The sequence below is a fragment of the Myotis brandtii genome, unplaced genomic scaffold (genome assembly GCF_000412655.1).
Source record: "Myotis brandtii unplaced genomic scaffold, ASM41265v1 scaffold374, whole genome shotgun sequence".
In the NCBI taxonomy this organism is placed as follows: domain Eukaryota; kingdom Metazoa; phylum Chordata; class Mammalia; order Chiroptera; family Vespertilionidae; genus Myotis; species Myotis brandtii.
In genome coordinates, this window is record NW_005364372.1 from 1,751,818 (window position 1) to 1,776,970 (window position 25,153).

The 25,153-nt window shown below is 41.3% G+C and overlaps 1 protein-coding gene across 1 annotated transcript in view; it reads right to left on the reverse strand.

Annotated features, from left to right (window-relative positions):
* Nucleotides 1-25,153, reverse strand: part of DNAH11 (dynein, axonemal, heavy chain 11) — a 217,490-nt gene that overhangs the window by 12,263 nt on the left and 180,074 nt on the right. Inside the window, exons 65-74 of the mRNA XM_014544612.1 lie at nucleotides 22,394-22,598; nucleotides 21,044-21,208; nucleotides 18,874-19,014; nucleotides 14,453-14,623; nucleotides 13,573-13,695; nucleotides 12,253-12,446; nucleotides 10,940-11,088; nucleotides 9,969-10,096; nucleotides 6,213-6,440; nucleotides 2,685-2,876 (exon numbers count right to left, since the gene is read on the reverse strand). Coding sequence (XP_014400098.1) covers nucleotides 2,685-2,876; nucleotides 6,213-6,440; nucleotides 9,969-10,096; nucleotides 10,940-11,088; nucleotides 12,253-12,446; nucleotides 13,573-13,695; nucleotides 14,453-14,623; nucleotides 18,874-19,014; nucleotides 21,044-21,208; nucleotides 22,394-22,598 — 1,696 coding nt within the window. The remainder of the gene's footprint in view (nucleotides 1-2,684; nucleotides 2,877-6,212; nucleotides 6,441-9,968; nucleotides 10,097-10,939; nucleotides 11,089-12,252; nucleotides 12,447-13,572; nucleotides 13,696-14,452; nucleotides 14,624-18,873; nucleotides 19,015-21,043; nucleotides 21,209-22,393; nucleotides 22,599-25,153) is intronic.

Sequence of the window (25,153 nt, forward strand, 5' to 3'; positions counted from 1 at the left end):
CAACCACCCCCACCCCCCACAGGCTCACAGCATGGAGCACTGGCCTTGTAAAAGACCTCCAGAAACTGTCCAGGCTTCTGCACAGACTTTCTTGAGAGAATCATTTCCAGTGTTTTAATACATTCAGTGGAAATTCATTAACACTGGGCTTTTTATGCAGATTCTAGAGCAAACTGAATCAGTCCTAGAACATGTTATGCAGGGGGAGTATACACATACAAAAGCTCATCCAAAAATCATGAGAGGGTGTTGGCTCACAGGGCCTTGGACATACATGTTTTTATGGTCGAGCTCAGGAAAAGAAAACCCCAAAATAATTTGAGTTGGGGTGTAGTTTGAATCCCGTCAACCTCCAGAAGTTCATGCAAACCAACCCCCTTGCCACGGATTGATTTGAGGGCTTGTTTTATGGCACGACTGGCCTACCTACTAGTTGAGGGGTTGTAACTAATGACTGTGCCATGTTTTATTCAAGAAATCACTCTGTCTCCTCTGTATTTGGCCTCGCAGTGGTTTGCAGTCTCTCTTTGCTACCCTTTAGCTTCCTCTGGGTTTGCAAAACATGCCAGTTTGTGATGAAGCCTTTCTAGACAGGAACCTTTATACCCTCGGGGGCAATATACCGCCTCCCAACAGTTCAAGTAAGAACTTAATTATAGCCTTCCTTTGTTGCATGATGTGACGGAACAAGTAAAATTGCTTCAGCTAGTCCAATGTACTAGCTACAAGTTTATGTGAATTTGAATAAATGAACCTCAAATATGTCTCTCTTTTAAGCCAGTTTGATGTGAATGAAAAATAAAAGAGAAGGGACTAGACTGTACCATGCTCTCTCTCTCAACCACCCCATGGACTACCTTCCATAAAAGACTTCTTAATTTTATTTCTCTTGCTGATTACATTTAATTCACGGCCGCTATGCATCTTACCATCCAGTATGTATCTCCCTCAAGGTTTTAATCAGCTAGGGAGTCTGTCCTTTTTAATAACCAATTCTCTTTCCTCAAATTCTGATCTGCATTTTACAGATTCCTTCCTGAAAAGGGTGTCTTGTACAACCAAACTATGTGCACATTTTAACTTAATTCACCAATGCTTGTCACTTGCTTTGCGATGTGTAGCAAATGACTCAGGTCAAGACATCTGAGAGACAAGCGAGTGTGTTAAAAACCTAAGGTTGGCCCTGGCCAGTGCGGCTCAGTTGGTTGAGCGACATCCCAAGCACTGATAAAGTTGCCAGTTCGATTCCCAGTCAGGGCACATGTCCGGTTGCAGGCTCGATCCCGGGTGGGAAATGTGCAGGAGGCAGCCAATAGATGTTGCTCTCACATTGATGTTTCTCACTCTCCTCCCTTCCTCTCTCCCTAAAGGAAAAAATACTATATATATATCATGTCAACTCCTCTCTTTCTCCCCCTGATTTCTATTTCTATCTCAATCATGTACAAGGCTCATTGGAAATAGGATAAAACTACTGGTCAACCTCATGGGGGACAGTTATGAAAGACTTGATTAAAAGTGTTAAGTGGTCCATTTCATTTTCTACCCAGACCTATTACAATAAGCAATTTTACGTGTGACATTTAAAACAAAACATGCTAAGATCAACAGAAAATATTTATTAGAAGGGTCAAAATATGCTCAAGGTCTGTATGTGGACTTTTTAATTTCATCGATTTAAAAAATGATGAATATTGATCATCACATACCATATTAAGGCCATTTACTTTGGGTACCACTTATTCAAAATGTGTTTCTTGGGAGGACACCCCCATGTCACGTACCAAGTGTACACATTCTGACAGTAGTCAAATCACCTTTGAAATTTGAAAAAAACCTGGATAACAAAAATCGTAACAATGGACATAAAACAGTCACTTGTACACAGAGAAATGGATGAGTTGTTTTAAAGGCCTCTTATAGAGAGTGTGGCCTAGAGCACGCCTGGTTGGTTCTGACAAATATATCTCAAATTTCACTTAATGGAAAAAGTCCCCCTTATGAGGACTAAGCCAGAACATTCTTACAAATGGCTCCTTTCTGAAGTGCAATCGTTGGGTTTATAAGAGTTTACACAAATGTTCTTGATGAAGCATTGCTGTTCCCATCTGTAAAACACATTTGAGCTACAAAATAAAATCATTCATCTACCTTTAACTTCAAATCAAGGGGAACATTACTGAGAAAGTCACAACAAGGTGGCATCCTTAATACATAATAATGACATATGCAGGAAATGCACCATTATTTATCCTGGTGACGCGCTGTAAATTGCTTCCATCATCAGGACTAATTGTAGTGATTATTAATGCAGTGTTATGAACTGTCAGAATTGCTGTATGTAATTACATTTGTGCAAATGCTTCATTACCTGCCTAATGAATCTGGCATCCATGCACATGTAAACCACTGTTTTTGTTAACATAATGAAGGACATTTTTTTTTTTTTTGCACGAAGCTGCTGATGTAGAACTGGTTTGACCTATCTTCCGAAATCCAAGCATCCACACTGCCAGGAAACCTTTGATCTGGTTTATTTTCACACTCAGCAGACGATGCGTAGCGAGTGTCAGCCATTTCAATAATAGCTTCCAAAGAGAAATTACGGTCCGTTTTGATAATGCCCAAAGCCTGACAGATTCAACCCACGCCTCTGAAGAGGTTATCTGCCCACTGGCACTTACGTTCGGGTTTGCCTCTAAGTAGTTGTAGAGGACGTCGGCGCAGATGGTGAGGTCCCCGGGATTGAAGGGATAGCGGCGGCTCCAGCCCTGGGGGCCGAACCTCAGTCTCCCAGCAACACAGGCGTGGAAATAGCACAGGGTGAAGAGGATGCTTTTAAACTCCTGCTCCTTGGAGCACACTTCGAGTGTATCCTGGGAGGAAAGGAAAACGTTCCATTACCCACCTATATGGTTTCCAAGGGCAAGGGTCCGAGTTCTCAATGATCCTGTGAAGGACTTGGAGGGAGATCTGGCATAGAGATGACGTGCAGTTTTTTAGCAGGGTGTGTCCTAGGAGAGCATCTAGGAGACTGTTTTGCATTTGCCAGTCTGCTGATGCAAGAGGAACGCTTTTCTTTTGCTTTAGCTATTCTTCTGAATGCTTCACTAGAAACTGAGACAATGCATTTTACTATACTGCTTGACATCATTCCCCCCTGCACAACTATCCTTGTCAAAGTCGGGTAACAGATATTTAACCCCAAATACTATTTGTCCCTGGTTTCATTGTGATACAGAATATATGGGCACTGGGCCAGCCATCAAAAGACTTTTTTTTTGTGTGTGTGTGTCACAATCACATAGGCTTTTATTAGTATAGATAAGAATTCCTTACACAATTACACTACAACACTAGTTTTCCTACAGTTTTGGCTAATTTGCTGGCAACTGGATAAGAACTTGTTTACAGACTACAAAATAATCCCATCACATTTACTTTTAGCTCCTATCATAACAATAGATTTTAATTGCCTGAAATTTCTTGTTGCATAGAGGTTGAACCACCTGGTGGGGGGGAGGGGAGAATGTCAATGAGAACCTACAGATGACAGTAATGTGTACTTTTTAAACAAGGTGAAAAAAATTCTCAACAATCAAAATGTTACTGTTTATTCAATCCAACAAATTACTTTTTCTTTGGTTAGGTTGTATCTAAATATTTTCCCTCTAACTTTAAACATGGAAGTTACTAGCCCTTTTGAAACTATGGATGTTAGATAAGCCACTGACAACACAAATAACTTCCCAGCCACCCTTGAAGCCAGATGCACTACATAACCAAGTTCTTGCCAACAGAATTCGAGCAGAAGTGATGAGTCTAACTTAGTCCTCTATTTAAAAGGAAATTGTTTGCCTTGGTTGTCGCTCTTTTCCTTCTGTAGGCTAAAACTAGTGATGGTTGGACACTCATAGAAGTCAGATTTAGGACTAGCAGAGGCACCCATCAGCGTGGGTGTGTGGCGGATCTCATGGACAGAGCTGCCAGTTATATATGAGAGAAATTACCTTGTTTGAATCACTATAATTTTGTGCTGACCTCCACAAATACAATCACCAAGACCAATGGTTTCCTTTCAATGAACTAGAAATAAAATTCATTGCTGGGATGATAGAATGGCATATAGAAGATTAAAAAAATATATACCCCCTAGACTAGATCTGTAAAAAATTTTTTTAATGCAGAAGGAAAGTTGAGTCCTGGTATGTTACATGGATATGGTCATGGCCCCAACAGCCAAGAAATTAAAAGGTAAAAAAGAGCCAACTGATTTATGGTTTAGAGGTAGTACCTGACCCACCTTCAGATTTGGCAGTTGTCTGAGGCAAACAGGAAAAGTCAAGGACGACTCCTTCTGCTGAGGTTGGGCAGCAGCAGAAAACAAGGCCAAATCTGTACCTTCCTGCCTTGTCCTTCAAAATGGCCAAAGGACAGCCAGTCGGACAACCGGGGCCACCTACAAAGATACTTAGCATCCTTGGGTGGGGGAGGATTTCAGAGCTGGTCTCCTGGGGGACTTCTGGTAAAAGTTGAAACCAAGACTAGATTTTTTCTCTGGTCTAGGAGAGCTTTTTAGTTTCTTTCTGTATCACTTTCATCGAAATCCAGGGCTACCACCAAATATGGTTCTAGAATTGGCCCGGCCACATACTAGGAAGCTTAAGGGGTTTGAAAATATACAACCCTTAAAAATAGCTTTCCTACAACTATACATCAAATAAAAGGCCACCTTGTGAAGGCAGAAAAGAGAAACCATATAATTAGAATTAATTTTGAAGGATATAAAAATATATTACTGTTGGTAAGAAATTTGTAGGGGACCAAATAGAAGTATCAAACTTTTATTTAGGAATTATAATCTAATAAACTTTTATTTAGGAGTTATGATCTAGGTTACCTAACACCTTACAGGGTTGTTGACAACTTTGTGGTGACACACAGGAGCTCTGAATGACCTAACTCCAGAAATCTCACATGGTAGAAATAATTTTTAACCTTGTTTAAGCCACTGGTTTTTTTATACTTCTGATAAATGTCTAACCACAATTCTGATAAAAAGGGGCTGCGAACCTCTTCACAGATAGCTAGGGAACACAGGTAAATTCCTGTGAATTGCATAATCTGAATTAAAGACAAATCTTGTTTTCTAGTTTAATGACAGGTCAGCATTCATAAAAGACTCTTTAAAATTTTAGGTTTTCTTTACAGTTTCCATTTGTGTGTTTAGTTTTGGCCAAAGGAGGTTTGTTGGGAAGTTCATTTAGTGAATCACTTCGATTTTGCTACTTATGATCAAATTTAGTCTTAATATTTCAGAACATCCTTTCCACTAGATAAGAAATAACATACTCCTTGAAATTCTTAAGAATCTTGCCAATAAATGTCACCCTCAATTAATAAAAATGGCTTTCCAGATAGCAATGAAAAGGACTGATATTTTCACGAATAAACTAGAACTGGTGGTTTTTAGCTGGGGGACTTCATGCATAGGCTTGAGGGATCTATTTATCCCTATGACTATACACAACACATTTTGAAAATGTGCATTTTATCAGACTATCAAAGGGGTCCTTACCAAAACAAAACAAAACAACAACAAAAAAAACCCAAAACCAAAACCAAAAAAACACAAAAGCTGAAGGACAACTGCACTGAAGCATAATTGTTAAAGAAATGCTCACTTTTCACCAATCAAGACAATTGTTTTAGGGAGTTAGATAAAACCCTCTTTCAATATATCGAACTCCTCTTTTGTACTTACTTTGAGAATGTCATAACAACCAGAAATTATAAATCGAGGGGCAATTAAAAAACAAATACATGCCCACCATTGTTCACAAAAAAGCATACTGCAAATGTGTAACTGATCCGTTTTTTTTTTTTTGAGTCCCTTCTGTTTACAGGCTTTTGTGTTTACATATGCTACAAATTACTCAATTGTTTAATTAAGTAATTAACTGTATTCTTAAAAACTATAGTCTTAGATAGCTAATTATTATAATTCCTTCATAATGTTGGTTTGGGTATTGACCCAGAAGGTACTAGAGAAAAAGTTAAGCACAGACGTACTCACACACTCACATTCACACTCACACACTCACACCAAGATTCACTTTATCTCTCTGTACACGTTTCATGAGCAGATGATGGTTCCACCGTCTTGGGAGAAGACCCTGACTTAGTGTCAGACCCGACTTCTCCTTTCTTACCTGATCAAAGTTGTAGAGAGCAGCATGTAAATTGGCCAGCATTCCTGTGGGGGGTTCATTAGTGATCTTGATGGAATTTTCCAGGAGTCCCTGTGGGATGATGTGTTCACTTGGTGTGGGTGCAGTCTCGGCGCTCATGAAAACCCTGTAATCTCTGTGGCTTCCTTGGCTGAATCTTTCAAGGAGTTTCTCTAAGGTTCCCAGCCACTTGGCCACCAAGTGGACATTCTGAAAGATAGTACGATTTGCAATTCCTGTGAAACTCAAGTCTATTACTAAAATTATAGGATTACAATAAATTTTTTTTCTATACATCAATGTGTTGAATACTCAGAGAACCATGATGTAAATGTTCCTTTATTATCATGTTAGGAGAACAAAACAAAACAAGAAATAAATTTAAACAATGAACACATTAAGTGATCCAAGTCAACACAAGTTGTCTTTATAAACCCAAATCTCCTTCCAATACACTTACCTGCTTCCAAAACCCACCCATCACTTCTGAAATGTAGTTGCCCAATACTCTTCTTTGTTAAAGTCCAAACTCAATTACTAAGACTTATCTGGGTTAGTTTAATCAAAGTATAAAAACTAAAGGCCAGAAATGTACCAGATCACCCACTTCATTACTTCTGATGGAAACCTCTTGTACTCAACTCCTGCTTATTAGAATATGGACTCAAATGGATGTGAGGGATGAAAGGCTAGCGGAAAAAGAAAGCAATCAATCTTTGTTAAGATGGTCTATGTATTCCTACCATGTTATTTTTCTTAAAACCTAGAGCTGTCAGAAATTACAAAAGAAGAAAATGTTGCCCTAGCCAGTTTGGCTTAGTGGATAGAGCGTTGGTCAGTGGACTGAAGGGTCGTGGGTTCTATTCTGGTCAAGGGCATGTACCTTGGTTGCAGGCTAGTTCCCTGGCCCTGTTGGGGTGCGTACATGAGGCAACTGATGGATGTGTCTCTCTCACATCGATGTTTCTCTCTAACTCTCCCCCTCTCTAGAAAATCAATGGGAAATATCCTCCAGGGAGGATAGAAAGAAAGAAAAGAAAGAAAAGAAAGAAAGAAAAGAAAGAAAAGAAAGAAAGAAAAGAAAGAAAGAAAGAAATGTCACCACCACCACTGATTTTGAGGATTATGATTCATGAATTTGCTTCTCTAATACTAAGCTTGATAATTGGTGCTGGGAGAGAAGTATAAAGCCACACCTCACATGCTCCAGGCTTTGGAGAAATCCTTGATATAGTGAAGGAAACATCACCCCCAGGGATATATTATCATTTCCAACAAAGAAAAAAAATTATGATTATAACAGCTACAAAAATACAAAATGAAGGCAAACAGGGATGGGAATAGTAATGTGGGTATCTTTCTTTGAAACAATTCTGTTGTAAAATGACCTATGCTGAGTCAGCTGTTCACATTATTAGGCTTTTTTTGCCCTGGGCAAACATTGAACACTGGGAAGTGTCACGGGCTGAACTGTGTGCCCCCAAATTCATGTGCTGAAGTCCTAAACCCTCAGTGCCTTAGAATGTGACTGACTTTGGAATAGGGCCTTTAGGAGGTAAATAAGGCTAAATACAGTTATTAGAGTTGGCCTTAATCCAATATGAGTGGTATCCTTATAAGAGGAGATTGGGACACACAGAGGGGAGACCATGTGAAAACACAGGGAGATGACAACCACCCACAAACCAAGGAGAGACCTCACCTGACACCTTGGTCTCAAACTTTTAGCCTCCAAAACTATAAGAAATTAAGTTTCTGTTTGGTTAAGCCACCCAATCTTCGATACTTTGGCATGGCAACCCAAGCAAACTTACACAGTAGGTGAGGGCTCTCTCTAAGCTTCCTCCCCTACATGCTTGCTACTAGATTATAATGAGAGAACTTCTCACACCTAATTGTGCCACTCATACAAGCAAGCAGGGCCAGAAACAAAAATAAAACCTGTTCTGCAAGCGCAAAACCAGGGGTGGGCAAAAGTAGGTTTACACTTGTGAGTATGTGAAATAGTGTTTATTCTTGTATTACTTATGAATTATTGCATTATTTGTATTACAACTGTAAACCTACCATTGCCCACCCTGCATGTCCTAATTTTATATCTTATGGACTACAACGATCCCTTACTTGAAAAGTCTACTTGGAACACATGTAAACATATTCTAGGCCGTGACGTGGGAGTCAGGGGCCAGAATACCTCCAAGTGAGCCTGCCGTGGACACGGGCACACTTGGGGATCCAGCCTGGGGACCACCCTTCAGGACGCTGGCTCTGGGGCTGGTGAGATTCTTGTGCCTGCTTGTCCAAGGGCAGCAAGGCCTGTGAACTTTTCAGCCAATCCACATATATTGAGAACCACCCACTTTTGCCCATGATAAATGATACTGAAAACCCATTATGTTGCCCGGTGCAGTGACTCAGGGGTTGAGCGTCCACCTATGAACTAGGAAGTGACAGTTTGATTCCTGGTCAGGGTATATGCCTGGGTTGCAGCCTCGATCTCCAGTGGGGCGACTGCAGGAGGCAGCCGATCAATGATTCTCTCTCCCTCTCCCTTCCTCTCTGAAATCAATTTAAAAAAACTTTTTTTAAAACCCATTATGTTAATTCACAAACCATCTGGTGTGGATCTGAGATAAGATAGCTGCCAGCCTGCGTCTTTTTAATAGTTTTCTCTAGAATGTGGGCTTTTGACAAATTGCTGAGTATCCCTAGAGGGGCTATGTCTGATAATAAGAGAACATTATAGAGTTTGGTTAAGAACTTATTAATATGTGCATGCATACATATCGTATCCCTACACTGATATAATTTACTGTAAATAACAAACAACATAATAAGTTTCCATGTTGTTGGTCTCTTTCTTCAAAGTCTCGTTGCTTCTCTTTTAACTGTAAATTAAAGAGATACTAGAATCCTCTAGGAACTGGGATAGCCAAGCCTGGATTGTCTCCTAATTATTCTGTGTGGAGAGAACGTTACACAACTAGTTGGGGGCAGAGTTGTATGAGAAAATTTATAAACTTTAAAGCAAGATGCAAATGAGAGAAATTATGACAGGGCTGTTGGCAATCTATACAAGCCTGTGTGTCCTCAAGCTCTGTTGGAGTGTCCCAGATATCTCTGAGTCAGGAGAATGCTAGGGCTCCCTCTAGTGTATGTGTCTATATCTATATCTATATCTATATCTATATCTATATCTATATCTATATACACATATATAGATATAGATATATAGATAGATAGATATAAAAAAAATTTTAATCCTTACCTGAGGATATTTTTTCCATTGATCTTTATAGAGAGAGTAGAAGGGAGGGAGGAGAGGGAAGGAGAGAGAGAGAGAAACATTGATGTGTCTAGACACATCGACTGGTTGCCTCCCATAAATGCCCCAACCTGGACAAGGGGTCAAACCTGCAAAAGAGGTATGTGTCCTTGACTGGGAATTGAACTCTCGACCCTTCAGTCTGAGGGCCGACACTCTTAACCACTGAGCCAAACCGGCCAGGGCCTCCTTCTGCTGTTTTTCATTTTAAGGCACAATGCCTAGAAAATCCCTCAAAAGATGATAGCCATCCGTGCCAGCAGAGCCCCTAGGCACCTTTGGAGGGGTCACTAATGCTGAGGGAACCCACTGGACTCCCCACACCACCATGAACGCGAGGAAGGATCGTTCCCGGTGGCTGGGCAGCTCCCTGTGCTCAGATCCAGTGTTTTCCACGAGGACGGGGCACTCACTTGGAGGATGACCCAGTGTCCAGCTTGGGAGGCCGTCTCCAGCGCCATTTCCGCCACTGCCTCCTGACCTTGCCCTAGAGACACGTTGTGGAATTTCCCCGAGTCCATGGTAAACCCGAGTCTGTTGCCTGTGGGAGGACACAACACGGGGCAGGAAAATGAGTCAGGAGGCGAGTAGAGCCTGGAATGTTGTGCTCCAGCGTCCGTGCGTGGTCACCACGGCTCCCTTCCAGGTCCCTTTCCTGCAGGATCCAAACTAAACCTCTGAGTTTTCAACAGGCAGCCTCTGGAGCTCTCCACAGCTGCCTCCTCACAGGCACCCCAGGCCCGTGGAAAACCGGTTCCTCTGGTTTTATGGTAATAAAGCTTTTGACATTTTGATAGATGGCGAGCATTGTTACTGAGCTTTATAAACTCTAGCAGGAGTAGCAAAGCAATTCCCTCATAAAAAGGAGCAACATGTGGTAGAGATCAAATCGTGTTTTGAAGGGACCGGCTCGCTGGGTAAATGCAGGAGCCTCTCACCTGGCGAGGCCGCACTTGAATTGAGCACAGCCAGGTCACGGCTCTGTTAACCTGGTATTCTAGGCACAGGCCGCAGGGAATAGTAATCCGGAGCATAAAGCCACGGCGCCTCGCACAATCGAATAGACTTGCTCTAATGACCCTTATTTAGTCGTAGGGGGCACCAGAGTACATGAGCATGGAGAAAATTGCCCTCTGGCCCTCACATAGTCAAAAGGTGGAAAATAGTATGAAAGAAACTTGCATTATGCTAACCAGAGGAATGTGCCATTTGAACATTTCTTCAGACTCTACAGTGTTATTAGTCTAACGTTTTCCAAATGCTCAATCTCCAGCAAATGGGGAAAAAAAAAATCAAAGAAAATGAGATAACTGACAATCGAAAGGAAGAGTGGGCACGGGAAGAAAGGCCGGAGGACGGGCCAGCAAGCCGCCTGGCCACTCACCAAGGACCTCGAGGTCTTTGAGGGCATCGACCCCCGGAGACAGAATGAAGAACACTGGGGTGGCTGGGCTGCTTTCCTCAAGGGCTTTCACTAAGTCCAACCTGGTCCTCTCCACATACTTTGCACCCAGTTTTTCCTCCACGAAATTCCTATAAAAAAACAATGCAAAATTTATGACCAGTGCTTGCTTTTGACCTTGCAAAGTGTCACAACTTAGATGAGCTTAAACCACAGGCACAGGAAGAAAGCAAACATGTTCTTCACATGGAATGTTGTGCTAGAATGACAATATGAATCCAACTAGACTCATGCAGAATTGCCAGGGGGACCCCTCTCCGCTTGTGAAGCTCTGAAAACCAGAAGCCTACATTCTATTTTGGGGGGCTACTGAGACCACGCCTCAATACCATCAGCCGCCTGTCTATAGCTTTGTATCCCCTTCCCAGTCCCCTGCCAGACCCCCCATTACTTATTAACAGCTCATTAGATTTGCCACAGTGCAATTTTCCAGCCTGCTGGGCTTCTCATGAATATACAAATGCTTTTTGAGGTGTTTCTCACACAGGGAAGCTCCATTAAGCAGGGATTATTTTCCAGCAGCACCCGATTTAGCAGGAAGTAAGTAGCACTGAGCAGAATTCACTTGTAAAGTAGGGCTCGGCAGAGGAGGCCGCACAGGGAAAACCGGCTGAACTAGACAAAGCGGAGGGAAAAAACAGAGGTGCGTGAATACCACTAAAGAAAGAGGAGCAGGGAAGGCCGTTGTGAACTCTGGTCGGTGAATTCAAATCAGAACTCAACGTGTGTGAATAAAGCAGCATATTACCACTCGGAAGCCAAAACGGCAGAGAAAAAGGATGCTTGAACCAAGATGTAGACAGGGCTTTCTGCTTTTAAATCGTGCTGGCTGCAAAGTTATGGGACTCTGAGTGTCTCTTTGAAAGGAATTCATTTTTATTTGACATGCAAAATCTTTGGAGCCAAAATGCCACCACAGAATAAAGTCAATGGAAAGTAACACTTGGATCATGCATTTCCCTGGCCTCTGCACTCTGCTGACACCCACCTCTCTTCCCAAAATATTCCCATTCTCTCCCTGTCTCCCCTGCAGATTTCAGAATCAAGCTTTTCAGGAAGGATGTCCTGAATCGTGTTGAGCAAAGTTTAACAATAGGAGTGAGCACGATATCAACATTTCAGCAGAATCACTTCTCATCAGTATGGACCGAAAATGCCTCTGGCAGATTCTCCCAGCCCCTGAAGGCTGTTTCCTCCCGGTTAACTTGCATTTCCGAAGATGCTGACTGCCCCACCTGAGCGCATAGGTCATCCTGTCAGGGCGCATTGCTCTCAAGATAATCAGCTTCTGTATTAAACTTTTCTTCTTCCATTCTTGCGGTAACTTTTCTTTTTCCGGACACTCGGACTCTACCCACTTCCTCCACTGCTTGGCAGATCCTTCCACGTCTCTGTCTATGCCTCGAAATTCTTCCATAAGGGCTACTGCCTGTAATACAATAGGGGAACGGACAGGAATAGTTTATCTCGAGCCTTTGAGATAGAAACTTGTGCCTGCATCAAATCCTGTATAAACAAGTTGTGCTGGACAGTCTTTATTTCCTCTCCGGATTTACCCTGCACCCTTTTCTGCCCTGCTAAGAGGTGATCTTTAAGAGTCTTTTGGACGAAGCTCCCTGGTTCTCTGGCCTGGTTGGATTTGTCCAATAGGAGGCAATGGCAAGGGACTAGAGGGCTGGGGAAGAGAGAGGTCAGTGTATTTCTCACCAGCTCTGCCTCTGAAGTGACCCAGTTGGGCATGCTCCTCTACCCAATGCCATAGCTCCTGCAGGCTGGCTCTCTCCCATTACTTTATTTCTCAGTCATTTTAGTAACTGCTCCTTTTCCTTCCTTTTGCCATCTCCATTCCTGGTTGATTCTCTATTTCTCCCTCCCTTATTACGAAAATATACTCTACCCTTTGTTAAACTTTTTTTAATCTCCTCTTTGAATGTGCCATCTGTTTTCTGCTGAGGCCCTGACCAATACACAACTGAATTTATACTTTTGAAGTATGATTCTAAATAAATTGGAATTTAACATTTTGTTTCTTAAAAACTAAAGATCTAAATACACCATAAAAATAAGTCTTCAATGCATAGAAATAGTTCCTTTTCTTAGAAAAAAAGGGTGGGGTCAAGCTTAGCATATGATGAGCATCTTAAAGGAATTCCCGAGTCTGAGAATAAGCACCTAATTATAAAATAAAGAAAGTAGCACCAGGCAGATTAAAAATTATTCATTTATATTTCTTGACTTTTTTCAAAGGTCATAAAGACTATGCATATTCATTAACAACTTTTCTGCCCATTAAATGGTCAAACGTTCCTTTACTTCCAATAAGAAATCAGTCACTTTAGTTGTACCCCTGAAACAAATATAATATTGTGTGCCAACAATAAATGAAAACTAATTTTTAAAAAAAGCAAAAAAAATACTCAATTTAGTAATATAAAGATCAATTACATTGTACGGCATATTACTACAACTGAAGTGGTTTATGTCACTTGGATTTTTAAAACTACATTTCTACATTTGAGAGTACTGAGATTTGAAAACCCATGCTCCTAACATACCTTAATGGCACTCCATGACTGAGTAGTTAGAAAGTCGACAGGACTCAGGTAAGTGTGTTCAACTGTGAATCGAAGCAGGAAATCCAATTCAACAGGGTCTATCTCTTCCTTTCTCAACAAAATCTTGAGAATACACAAAATTGAAGAGAGTCATTCGGTTTACGCATCAAAATCACGACACAGGAAGCAGTGACTGCTTAATAGATATGATTAAGTAGCAGAATCAAGTCTTCCAAAAATTCTTACAGATATATATCTGTTCTATAATTGAAATAAGGAATAAGTTGTGCCCATGATCTCAAAACCTTGATCAGAAATCTAACAGCAAATAATTAGGAAGGATGGTTTATTCCAATTTTATGCCTCTAAGTAACATATGTGAAATATGCTTTCATAGTTAAGTCTTCTGCTATTAGATCAAATGTCTTAAAATTTGTTTTACAAATTGAGAAAGCTTGCGATGACAATGGACTGAGTTACTCAACAGAAGGAAGAGCTATTTCTATAAGTTAGTACTGGTGTAGGAATTTCATCCAAGACACTATGAGAATCACACCGGGAACTGAAACACACTTTGGACATTCTGTTTACAGAATTGACAAGAAGTCCATAGGACATTTTGGGGGGCCTCAGATGAAAATATTCCTAATTTCCACATAAAAACATTACAAAGATAAACAGCTCAAATACTCCAATTGTAGGCTATTTTTGAATTCTAGGTATTTTCATAATACATTATGGGTGGTAACATGCATGAAAATATTTTATTTTATTGAAAAATTAATTCAAGGGCTTCCAAAAACATGGGTGTCTATGCTTCCCTTCAGAAATCAAGTACATCATCAACAGAGATGGGCGACTTTGGTTCTGATTTGCTCACCTGGAAAGCCATCTGGGACAGGAAGGTGAGCTTGTCCTTCTCAAACAGCGCCTGGCTGGTGTGGAGGAAGATGGCGTGGGTGATGCTCTCCATGAGGACCGAGATGCGCCCCTGCGTGTCCCCCACCCTGTCAGCCTGCTCCATGGCTCTGTGGAACAGCACACTGAAAGCCTGGGGAGTGTAAAGTGACTGTTAAAGGGTGGTCACTGGTGCCTGGATGCCTCGCTAGCCCCCGACACACAGGGCCAATACAGTTTAAAGGTATCCATGGGGAGAGACAACAGGACAGGGTTTTTATGAAAATTACATGATAATTTTCTGTCATTACTATTATTAGCATCATTCCATAAAATCTACCTGTATCTCCTCCCTACACAACTACACTGCACCATCCTCTTTGCATTTTTCTGATAATTGTTGAGCATTTAAAAAATGTGTGTATGGGCAAGTCATATGTTTTAGTATAGGGGATGTCTGTCCAAACTTTCCATCTATTTGTTTAATTGAGTTGGTTGTCTTATTGAGTTGCACACATTCTTTATATATTATGCTATAAATTCTGTTAGATGTATGTATTGGAGATAGTTTTTAGTAGTCTGTGGCTTGCCTTTTCATTTTCTTAATAATGAAAAAACCATACTTTTTTTTAAATGTGATAAGGTTCCATTTATCAATTTTTCTTTCTTTTTAAAAAATATATATTTTTTATTGGTCTTTAGAAAACCATACATTTTTTTTTAATGTGATAAGGTTCCATTTATCAATTTTTTCTTTCTTTTTAAAAAATATATATTTTTTTATTGATTTTAGAGAGGAAGGAAGAGGGAAAGATAGAAACATCAATGATGACAGAGAATCATTAATTGGTTGCCTCCTGCACGCCCCCTACTGGGGATCATGCCCACAACCCAGGCATGTGCTCTTGACCGGAATCAAACTCGGCACCCTTCAGTCCGCAGGCTGATGCTCTATCCATTGAGCAAAGCCAGCTAGGGCAATTTTTTTCTTTCTTAAGAAATCTTTGCCTAACCCAAAGCCCAAAGATTTTCTCTTATTTTTTTTCCTAGAAATTTTATAGCTTAGATTATTCATTTTGAGTTAATTTTGTGTATAGTGTGATGCAATGGTTGAGGTTCATTTTATTCCATGTTGATATTCAGTTGTCTCAGCACCATTTGTTATAAAAAATTATTCCTTCCTCTTTGAAGTGTCTTGGCATCACTAAAAAATCAGTTGACCATACATTTGTGGGTCTACTTTTGGACTATCTATTCTGTTCCATTAATATATGTATTTTACTTTAGGCTGATTAGTGAAGGTTTGTAATAAGTCTTAAATCATGTATTTTATCTCCATATTTGTTGTTTTAAAAAATTATTTAGTTATTTTAAATCCATGCCCTGACCGGTTTGGCTCAGTGGATAGAGCGTCGGCCTGCGGACTGAAGGGTCCCGGGTTCGATTCCGGTCGAGGGCATGTGCCTGGGTTGCGGGCACATCCCCAGTGGGGGGGAGGTGTGGAGGCAGCTGATCGATGTTTCTCTCTCATTGATGTTTCCAACTCTCTATCCCTCTCCCTTCCTCTCCGTAAAAAATCAATAAAATATATTTTAAAAAATCCTTTGCACTTCTGCTCAAATTTTAGAATCAGCTTAAAAAAAGCTTTGTGGGATTTTGATTGAGACTGAATTGAATTTATACATCAATTTGAAGAGACATCTTAATAATAATGAGTGTTCTAAACCAAAATCATGACCTCTCTCTCCATTTACCTAGGCTTTTTGAAATTTTCTCAAGGATGTTTAATTGCTTTCACAGTATACAGATCTTGTATTTGTTTTGTTAAAATTATCCCTAAAAGTTTCATAGCTTTGAAAGCTATTATAAATAGCATTGAGCCGAAACCGGTTTGGCTCAGTGGATGGAGCGTCGGCCTGCGGACTGAAGGGTCCCGGGTTCGATTCCGGTCGAGGGCATGTGCCTGGGTTGCGGGCACATCCCCAGTGGGGGATGTGCAGGAGGCAGCTGATCGATGTTTCTCTCTCATCGATGTTTCTGGCTCTCTATCTCTCTCCCTTCCTCTCTGTAAAAAATCAATAAAACATATTTAAAAAAATAAAAATAAAAAAAAAAATAAATAGCATTGAGTTATTATTTTCCTTGTTCCTCATATATAGAAATACAACAGATTGTTCTATATTGATTTTATACCCTACAATCTTGCTAAAAACTCAATTCCTAGGAGTGTTTTTGTAGATTTCTTATGATTTTCTACACACACAATCAGGTCATCTGTGGGGAAAAAAGAAGACAGTTTTTCTTCTTTTTAAAAATCTCCGTGCCTTTTAATGTGCTATTGCATTAGCTATAACCTCCCGTGCAGTGTTGAACAGAAGTGTTGAGAGGAGATATCCTTGTCTTGCTCTGATCTTAGGGGAAAGCATTCAATTTTTCAACACTGAGTTATACTGATATTAGCTGTAGATTTTTACAGATGCCCTTTGTCACACTGAGAAGGTACCATCTACTCCTAGTTTGCTCAGTGTGTTCTTTCTTTTTTTTTAACCAGGTGTTAAAATTTGCCAAGTTCTTTGCCTACATTCATTGAAACAATCATATGGTTTTTCTCTTTTATTGTAGTAATATGAAGCATTACACTGTGTGATCTTTGAATATTTAACCAACTTACATTCCTGGCACAAATTCCACTTGGGCATAATATACTGTGTTTTTTAGATGTGGCTGGATTCAATTTTCCACTCTCTCCGTGAGCAGTTTTGCAACAATGTTCCTGAAGGGGGCAGCTCAGTTGTTTTCTTTTCTCATAATGCCTTAGCTTAGTTCTGGTATTTGGGTATCCTGGGCTGACACTACTGATTTAGTTTTATTGTTCTCCTTATGCTCTGTGACTGTTCCAAAACCTAATCCCACTGCTTCTCAGTCCCATACGACTAGACCCTGCTAGTTATTCTTGATTCTTTTCCTCTTCTTTATTGCCCATATCCAATCCATCTCCAAGAATTGATTATCCTAGCTTCAAATCATACCACAATTCTATTCACTTCTGAGTCTTTTGTCAGATCAGCCTTCTGCATACAGCCTTTCACTGGCTTATCTTGGCACACAGACTAGAATCCAAAATCCCCATCAGGGCCAGGGGCCTCAGATGATCTAGACCAGTGGTTCTCAACCTTCCTAATGCCACGACCCTTTAATACAGTTCCTCATGTTGTGGTGACCCCCAATTTCATTGTTACAAATTGAACATAAGTAAAGCGTAGTGATTAATCACAAAAACAATATGTAATTATATATGTGTTTTCCAATGGTCTTAGGCGACCCCTGTGAAAGGGTCGTTCGACCCCCAAAGGGGTCACGACCCACAGGTTGAGAACCGCTGATCTAGACCTTCTCACCTCTCTGGACTCCGGCTTGTCATCTTCTCACTCACTCATTACCCTCCACCCACACAGATTCATTCACTACCTGGAATCCCAGACTCTTTCATGGCTTACACATCCTTATTTTCTCCACTCTGCACATGGCTAAATCCTACTTATGCTTCAGGAATCAGTTCTAATATCACCTCCTCCGAGAGGCCTTCCCTGAGCCCCCAATGACAGTCCCACCATCCCTACTGTTCCCTCTCATAGTATTTATCACTTTTACACACACACACACACACACACTGACCCCCATGTATCTTCTCTCATATCTGTGTTGTTGTTTTTTTAAATAAAATAACTGCATATTCAGTGACCATCACAGCATCTGGCATGATGACTGATATCAATAACTACTTGTTTAAAAATTGATTAAAGAGTGAATGAATACTGCCCAGAGGCAGACAGTGCAAACTAGAGCATAGGCTGTGGAATCACAGATTCAAATTCTGGCTCTTTAAGTACGAACTGTGCAATCTTGGGCAATTTATTCAGAATCTGAAAATGTTCATTTTCTTCTTTTAATAGGGGTAAAATAGTGTACCATATTGAGATGTTTCAGGCATAAGAATGAACTAAAGTAGGAGAGTGCCTTGCATGTACTAGTGGCTTAATATATTGTTGTTCTCATTCTTTCTCCCTCAATACCAAAATAATACGGGAAATCTCTTTAAATATACCTACATTTTCACAGAAAAAGTAGAGAAGCTTCAGGGAAATATTTCTTACTTATATACATTAAACTCCTCCAGACTCTGTTTAAGAACAGAAACAGTTATAAGGTTGCATAGTTTAATTAACTCAGTCTTATTGAAAATTATAAATGAAAGTAAGAGCATGAGGATGTTTTGGCTTTTTTCTTTGTTAGCTAGACCCTCATGACTCCTTACTGGGTGCATTAATTGCTTAAAAATAAATTCTGAACTTCCAGAAACAAGTTCCTAAAGCTAAGTCTTTTCCTTCACCTCTTCCGCATTACCTTCAAGGAGAACTGATAGATGGGGTTGATTTTTCTGAGGTCGTTAATGACAAAATAAAGAAGAGCTGCTCTCGCGGCCACTGGTCGGTAACATTCTCGGGCCTCGTTGATTTTCTTTTCATTTTCTTTAGCTTCAATCACCTATGGTGAGAGCAAACAACATTAGTAACTTAACTGTTCACATTCTCTATTCTTATCCAAGTGATGGAAGGGACATATCTGAAAGGAGAAATTATTCGTATCAAAATAGATAACAGCCCTTGCTAATTTGGCTCAGTAGATAGAGCTTCGGCCTTGGGTTCAATTCCAGTCAAGGGCACATGCCCAGGTTGTGGGCTCGATCCCCAGTGGGGGATGTACAGGAGACAGCTAATCAATGATTCTCTCTCATCACTGATGTTTCTCTCTCTCTCTCTCTCCCTTCCTCTCTGAAATCAATAAAAATATATATATATTTTTAAAACGTAATATATAGCACCTATGTGCTTGCTGTTCAAAATTATAAAATTCATATTAAAACAATTTGGATTTTATATTTACTATGAATATTAAAATATTTAAAATAATAAAAATTTAAAATAATTTTTTCATAGGCATTTCCAGGGAGAAGGGATATAACGCCAGTTGTTTTGATTACAGGTTGAACAAACTCGATGGTTTTGGTGCTACAGAATTTATCCCAAGTAATGTCTGTCACCTTTCTGCTCCCCCATCTCTCTTTCAGGGGTTAATAACCCAGGTATATCACCTCCCAGGGAGAGCTCTTACAAGTCTGCTGGGCCAATTCAATGCCAATAACTTTATTAGTCAACAAGGTATACAAAAGCAGCCAAGGTCAATAATATATCTAATAGCCAGGCTTACTAAAAAGCCTTTATACGAAGACTCAGGTGACTGTCTAGTTTTGACTTTGCACCAGAGCATCCATATGCTCATATATTTCCATTTAGCTTATCATTATGTACTAGCCTCTGGGTACATTCAGAGAGATAATTAAAAGAAGCCACTCTCAGTCAACATATTAGCTTTTATTCAAGGCTCAAATATCTCTTTTAGCCAGGACCACTGCCAGCCATATAGCTCTATATGATGCAGTATTTCCCAAAACTTTTTAAATAGACTCGATCCATCATATTTGTGTATAAAAGGAAATAAAGAAAATGTAGAGCAGAGAGGGAAGTCCCTATATGGCAATATATTAAGAAAAAGGGAGAGGCATTTTAAGAGACAATTAGAAGTTAATTTGAAAGCTAAGACCTAATTTACTTAATTGCTCTAATCTTTACCATCTCGGGAGCCCCCTAGAATTCCTTTTAAGTAAAAAAGAGAGTCATTTGGAATTCCATTTCCTTGCTTAAATTAAGGCAAATATATTGGATGTGTGGCGACACAGCCTCCGCTGGGTAATTAGCAGGTTGCTGAGTAATGAGGGACGTTCCAGAAAGCGAGTAAGGGTTCCTCTGATTTTGCAACACTGGAGTTTTAAGGGTTAGTGGTTACTTGTGAAAATCCACAGTGCACACCACACATAAAGCACCCGGGGACACAAGCTGGAGTCCAGCGGGAAGTGCACTCAATGAGAAACCTCTGGGCTTTTAGGACATGTCATTTTCCCAGTGTGAGCGAGGCATCTGAGAACAGCAGGAGACCATCTCTGGCTCAGCCTCCCAGCCCTGCCGGCCTGGACACAAAACTTCAGCTCTAAGTATTTCTCTAAAATGGACAACAGACTAGGAGCCCCCGTGGTGAGACTGGATGAGGGCAATTTGCCAGGGCGAGATTCTAAATGAAACCTTTTCAGATTTTAGTCCTCTCAGCCTGCAGGCCCCCGTGTTCTTCAAATTTGGTCACACAGAACAAATCACAGGCCCTCGCCAGTTTGGCTCAGTGGACAGAGCGTTGGCCCGTGGACTGAAGGGTCCCAGGTTCGATTCTGGTCAAGGGGCATGTACCTTGGCTGCAGGTTCCCCGGCCCTGCTCGGGGTGCGTGCAGGAGTCAACCAATCCATGTGTCTCTCTTACATCGATGTTTCTCCCTGTCTCTCCCTCTCTCTTCTACTCTCTCTAAACAGCCATGGAGAAACTACCAAATAGGATTACACTTTCCCCCACGCATGTCTGTGCAAGCAGAGCGCTGCAACAAGCCCTCCTGCGCCCTCGGCCTCCCCACCTTATGCTCTATCTCGGCGGCGGTGGCCTTCGTGGTCTCCAGTCTCTCCACCAGCTGGGTGTCGCCCAGGAAGCTGCCCTCGGCCGCCGACAGGTGCAGCAGGAGGTCGTCCTCCAGGGACTTCAGCTCTATCTTACAGTCGTTCTGGTGCTTCGTCAGAAGCAACTACCACAAGCGAGAGAAGCGTAAGAAATGGTGGTTAAATTCCTGTTTTTAAGTAGAGTTTCCTTACTCATCCACTTCATGGACGCCTTTAGAATGAAACACACTTAACATTACAACACGCCAATAACAATGTTTAACAATTCTTACGAGAAGTGTCGGAAGGGGCTGCACTCCAGGGTCCAGAGTGTGAACATTTATCATCATCACTTGGCACCATGAACCGGCGCTGCTGTTTCAGGAACCACCACTGGAGAACCAATGGTTTATACCAGGAGTAGCAGCTTTTTCCAAAAAGGCTCAGATGGTAAATACTCTTGGCTTTTAGGCCCAACAGTCTCTGTTGCTATTACCTAACTCTACAACAGCCTTCTTCCTATGTTTATAATCTTACTCTGGTTTTCTTGCTGTCTGTATTCGACACTGAATTTAATTATTTTTCTCTCATCAGTGCACTTAAAGCCATAAATTTTCCTTTAAATGTTAGTCATAACCAAAGATAAGTCTCTTAAAATTTTTCATTTTTTTTGGGGGGGCAGGGGAAGTATTAATCCTCACCTAAGGATATTTTTTTCCATTGTTTTTCAGACAGAGTGGAAGGGAGGGAGAGTGAGAAAGAGAGGGAGAAACATCAATGAGAGAGAAATACATCGACTAGTTGCCTCTCACACATGCCCTGACCGGGGGTGGGGAGCAAGCCCAAAACCTAGGTATGTGCCCTTAACCAGGAATCAAACCTGTGACCCTTCAGTGCTAGGGCCGATGCTCTAACCACTGAGCACACCAGCCAGGGCAAGACCCTTTAATTTTCCAACCTTACTCCTTTACTCCCCTTTTCGCTCCTTGGCCCTGGCTGAATCGGCTATGATCACCCAACTGCAAAGGCACGTGCCCGCAGCAACACAGGCCTCTGCTTCCCAAGACTCTCATGCCTCTGCCTGTCCCAGTCACCGGCAGCAAACTAGACCTGGTGCCAGCCCTCCTCCTCCCTGGGCACAACCCTACCTACCTCCTTCATCAGAAGTCCCCCTCAATTCCTGCTACTGTTCACACATACCCTCTCTTTTCTCAATTAGATTGTAAGATCCTGGAGGGCAGGGCTCCTGCCTAACACGCATGTGTCCGGCAGTGTGATTTGTGCAAAGCAGGCGCTGAATAAGTGTTGGTGGATGATTTCATATTTTTTACCTTAAGTTTCTCCAAATCTGGCCTTTCGATACTGACCACCTCTGCCAGCAGCTGGGCTTCCAGACCGTCTTCTGTGACTGTGAAATTGAGCAGGGTTGTCTGAGCTTGCAATTCTGGCTTATAGTGAGGATTGGCCAGTTTTGTGTGAAGGAGGAGACGAAAGTTCTCGTGAAATTCACACTCTTTGTCTCCAATCCTGATATACCTAAAGGGGACAGAACGGACATTCAGGAGCGTCCCCGGAACCTGGACGGATATCGAAGTATCATTCCAACCCTGCACGCTGGCCATGTATCTGGGCCTTAGGACCAGGCAGTTCAGGGTTTTTCAGCTACTCTGTTTCCCTAAAGTAAAAAAAAAGAATAGGAATTATTCACTGAACCTCTAGGTACTTATGTTTCCTCATATGCAAAACGGCGGTAATAGCAGTATTCACCTAACAATTAAATACAATAAATCACAGAAAGGACCTAAACCAACAAAAATGTTAGCTTCTATTATTATAATCACTGTGATTAACCTTGTATTAAACATTGCTAGTCTTTAAGGGTAAAATGAGTATGCATGCGTTTGTATACATCTGTGTACAGGTATATTTAAAATTTACATATATGAAACATGCATGTATACTTCAAATTGCCTTCCAATACTTTGGCACTGGGTCAAGGACAAAGGTGAAGAAGCCTCCGTGTGGGATGCATGGCTCCTCCTCCTCCTCCTTCCTGCTCCATCTCCCAGAGGCGTGGGCCCCCTGCAACCAGGCTTCTGTTGTGTATCCCTGGTCCCCTGGCCAAGGGCACCAGGGGCGGGCACCTCATCCACGCTCTTCCAATCACAGTGCCCTTTACTGGGACTGAGGTTCGGGACAGAGAGAAGAAAGAGTTGGAACTGGAACCTAAATGCTTGTGTTGAAGTCAGTCTGTCCTCCTGGTGAACCGAGTAGCACAGACAGACATTCCTGGTTTCCCAAAGGAGGAGAATTAACCAACATGCAGATGGAGGAGCAAAGCAAAGGGGCGTGCTCTGGGTCTGCCCGATTTCCAGGTCCCACCCTCCCTGAAGCCTGGCTGCATTGGCACTTCCTGCAGCCTTGGAACAGGCTCTCCCCAGATTTCCAGGTCCCACCCTCCCTGCATTGGCACTTCCTGCAGCCTTGGAACAGGCTCTCGGTGGAGCTTGAGCTGGATGGGGGTGGCTGCTGTGATTATAAGCGAAACACTGAACGAATGCAGCCTCTCCCTGAGGGCGGGCCTGGTTTTTCCCTTTCTCAGATGCTGGGAATTGTGAGGACTTGGTCACCTGGCTCCATTCCCCTGTGGGTTCATTTATTTACTTGGTTAATAAATAAATAAATATGTACAAAACACCTACAATGGGACAGATCAAAGGTCTGCCCAATTAAAAGATTGGAAAAATGTCCATTCAGATCCTTTGCCTAAGAAAATATACAAATGGCCAATAAACAGCTGAAAAGATGCTCAACATCATTAATCATCAAGAAAATGCAAATCAAAGCCACAGTGAGGTACCACGACATACCTACTAGATGGCTATAGTAAAAACCACCAGCAATAACAAGTGTTGGAGAGGATGGAATGCAATGAGAATCCTCATCAACTGCAGGTGGGAATGTTTTCCACCTTGGTAAACAGTATTAGCAGTTTCTCAGAATTTTAAACATAGAGTTATCATTTAGCTCAGCCATTCTACTTCTAGGTGGAGACTCAAAAAAGTGGAAAACATATGTCCACATAGAATTTGTACACAATTGGGTACAGCAGCATTATTCATAATAGCCAAAGGGTAGAAACAATCCAAATGTCTCATGGATGAATAAACTGTGGTATATCTAAACAATGGAATATTATTCAGCCATAAAAAAGAAAGTATTGACACATGCTACAACATGGATGAGCCTTGAAAACATTATGCCAAGTGAAAGAAGCCAATCACAGAAGACCACATATTGATTCCATTAATAGGAAATAACCAGAATAGGCAAATCACCACATATTATATGATTCCATTAATAGGAAATAACCAGAATAGGCAAATCAAAGTAGGTTTGATTGCTTAGGAATTTCAATTCTAAAATTGACTGTGGTAATGGCTGCCCAATGCTGTGAATATAGTAAGAACCAAGGAGTTCTTCACTTTAAATGATATATTGTATGTATGTGAATTATACCTCAGTAATGATGCTGCCAAAAAAGAAAAAAAAAAGAGAGAACAACCTATCAAGAGATCAACCACTAACATTTGGACTTTCTCGGTCTGGAAGGAAATCAGCCATGCTAACTGTAGCTTTTCAGATTTTATCAATCTGCCAACCATAGTTTCTCAGAGGCTCATGCTTGACTTTTGAGCATATTGAGCTGTCTCACAGGATGGTCTTATTTGATAAGAACACATTTTTAGTTAACCTTCTTTTTGACTGAAGACATTTCCAACCATATCTACATTGGGAACATCATCCAATTTCTCCCATTACTTGAGTTTCCCTTTCCAAGGTTTTCCAAAATAGATCTCACAAGTCAAGTAAGCTTTGAGAAAATCTTCCTTTGCTGGCACTAGCCACCGTATTACTGTTGGCCTAGATGCCAAGATTGGCATCAGCGGCTTCTCAAGGGAATCTTCAGAGTGAAAGTTTTACGTAGTTACTGCCTGGGCTTCTCACACCTAAGCAATACCAAGGCTGATGCGTCTCCACAGTAATAACACCCACACTCTCACCCAACCCCCGGGCACAGCCTGTGCTCT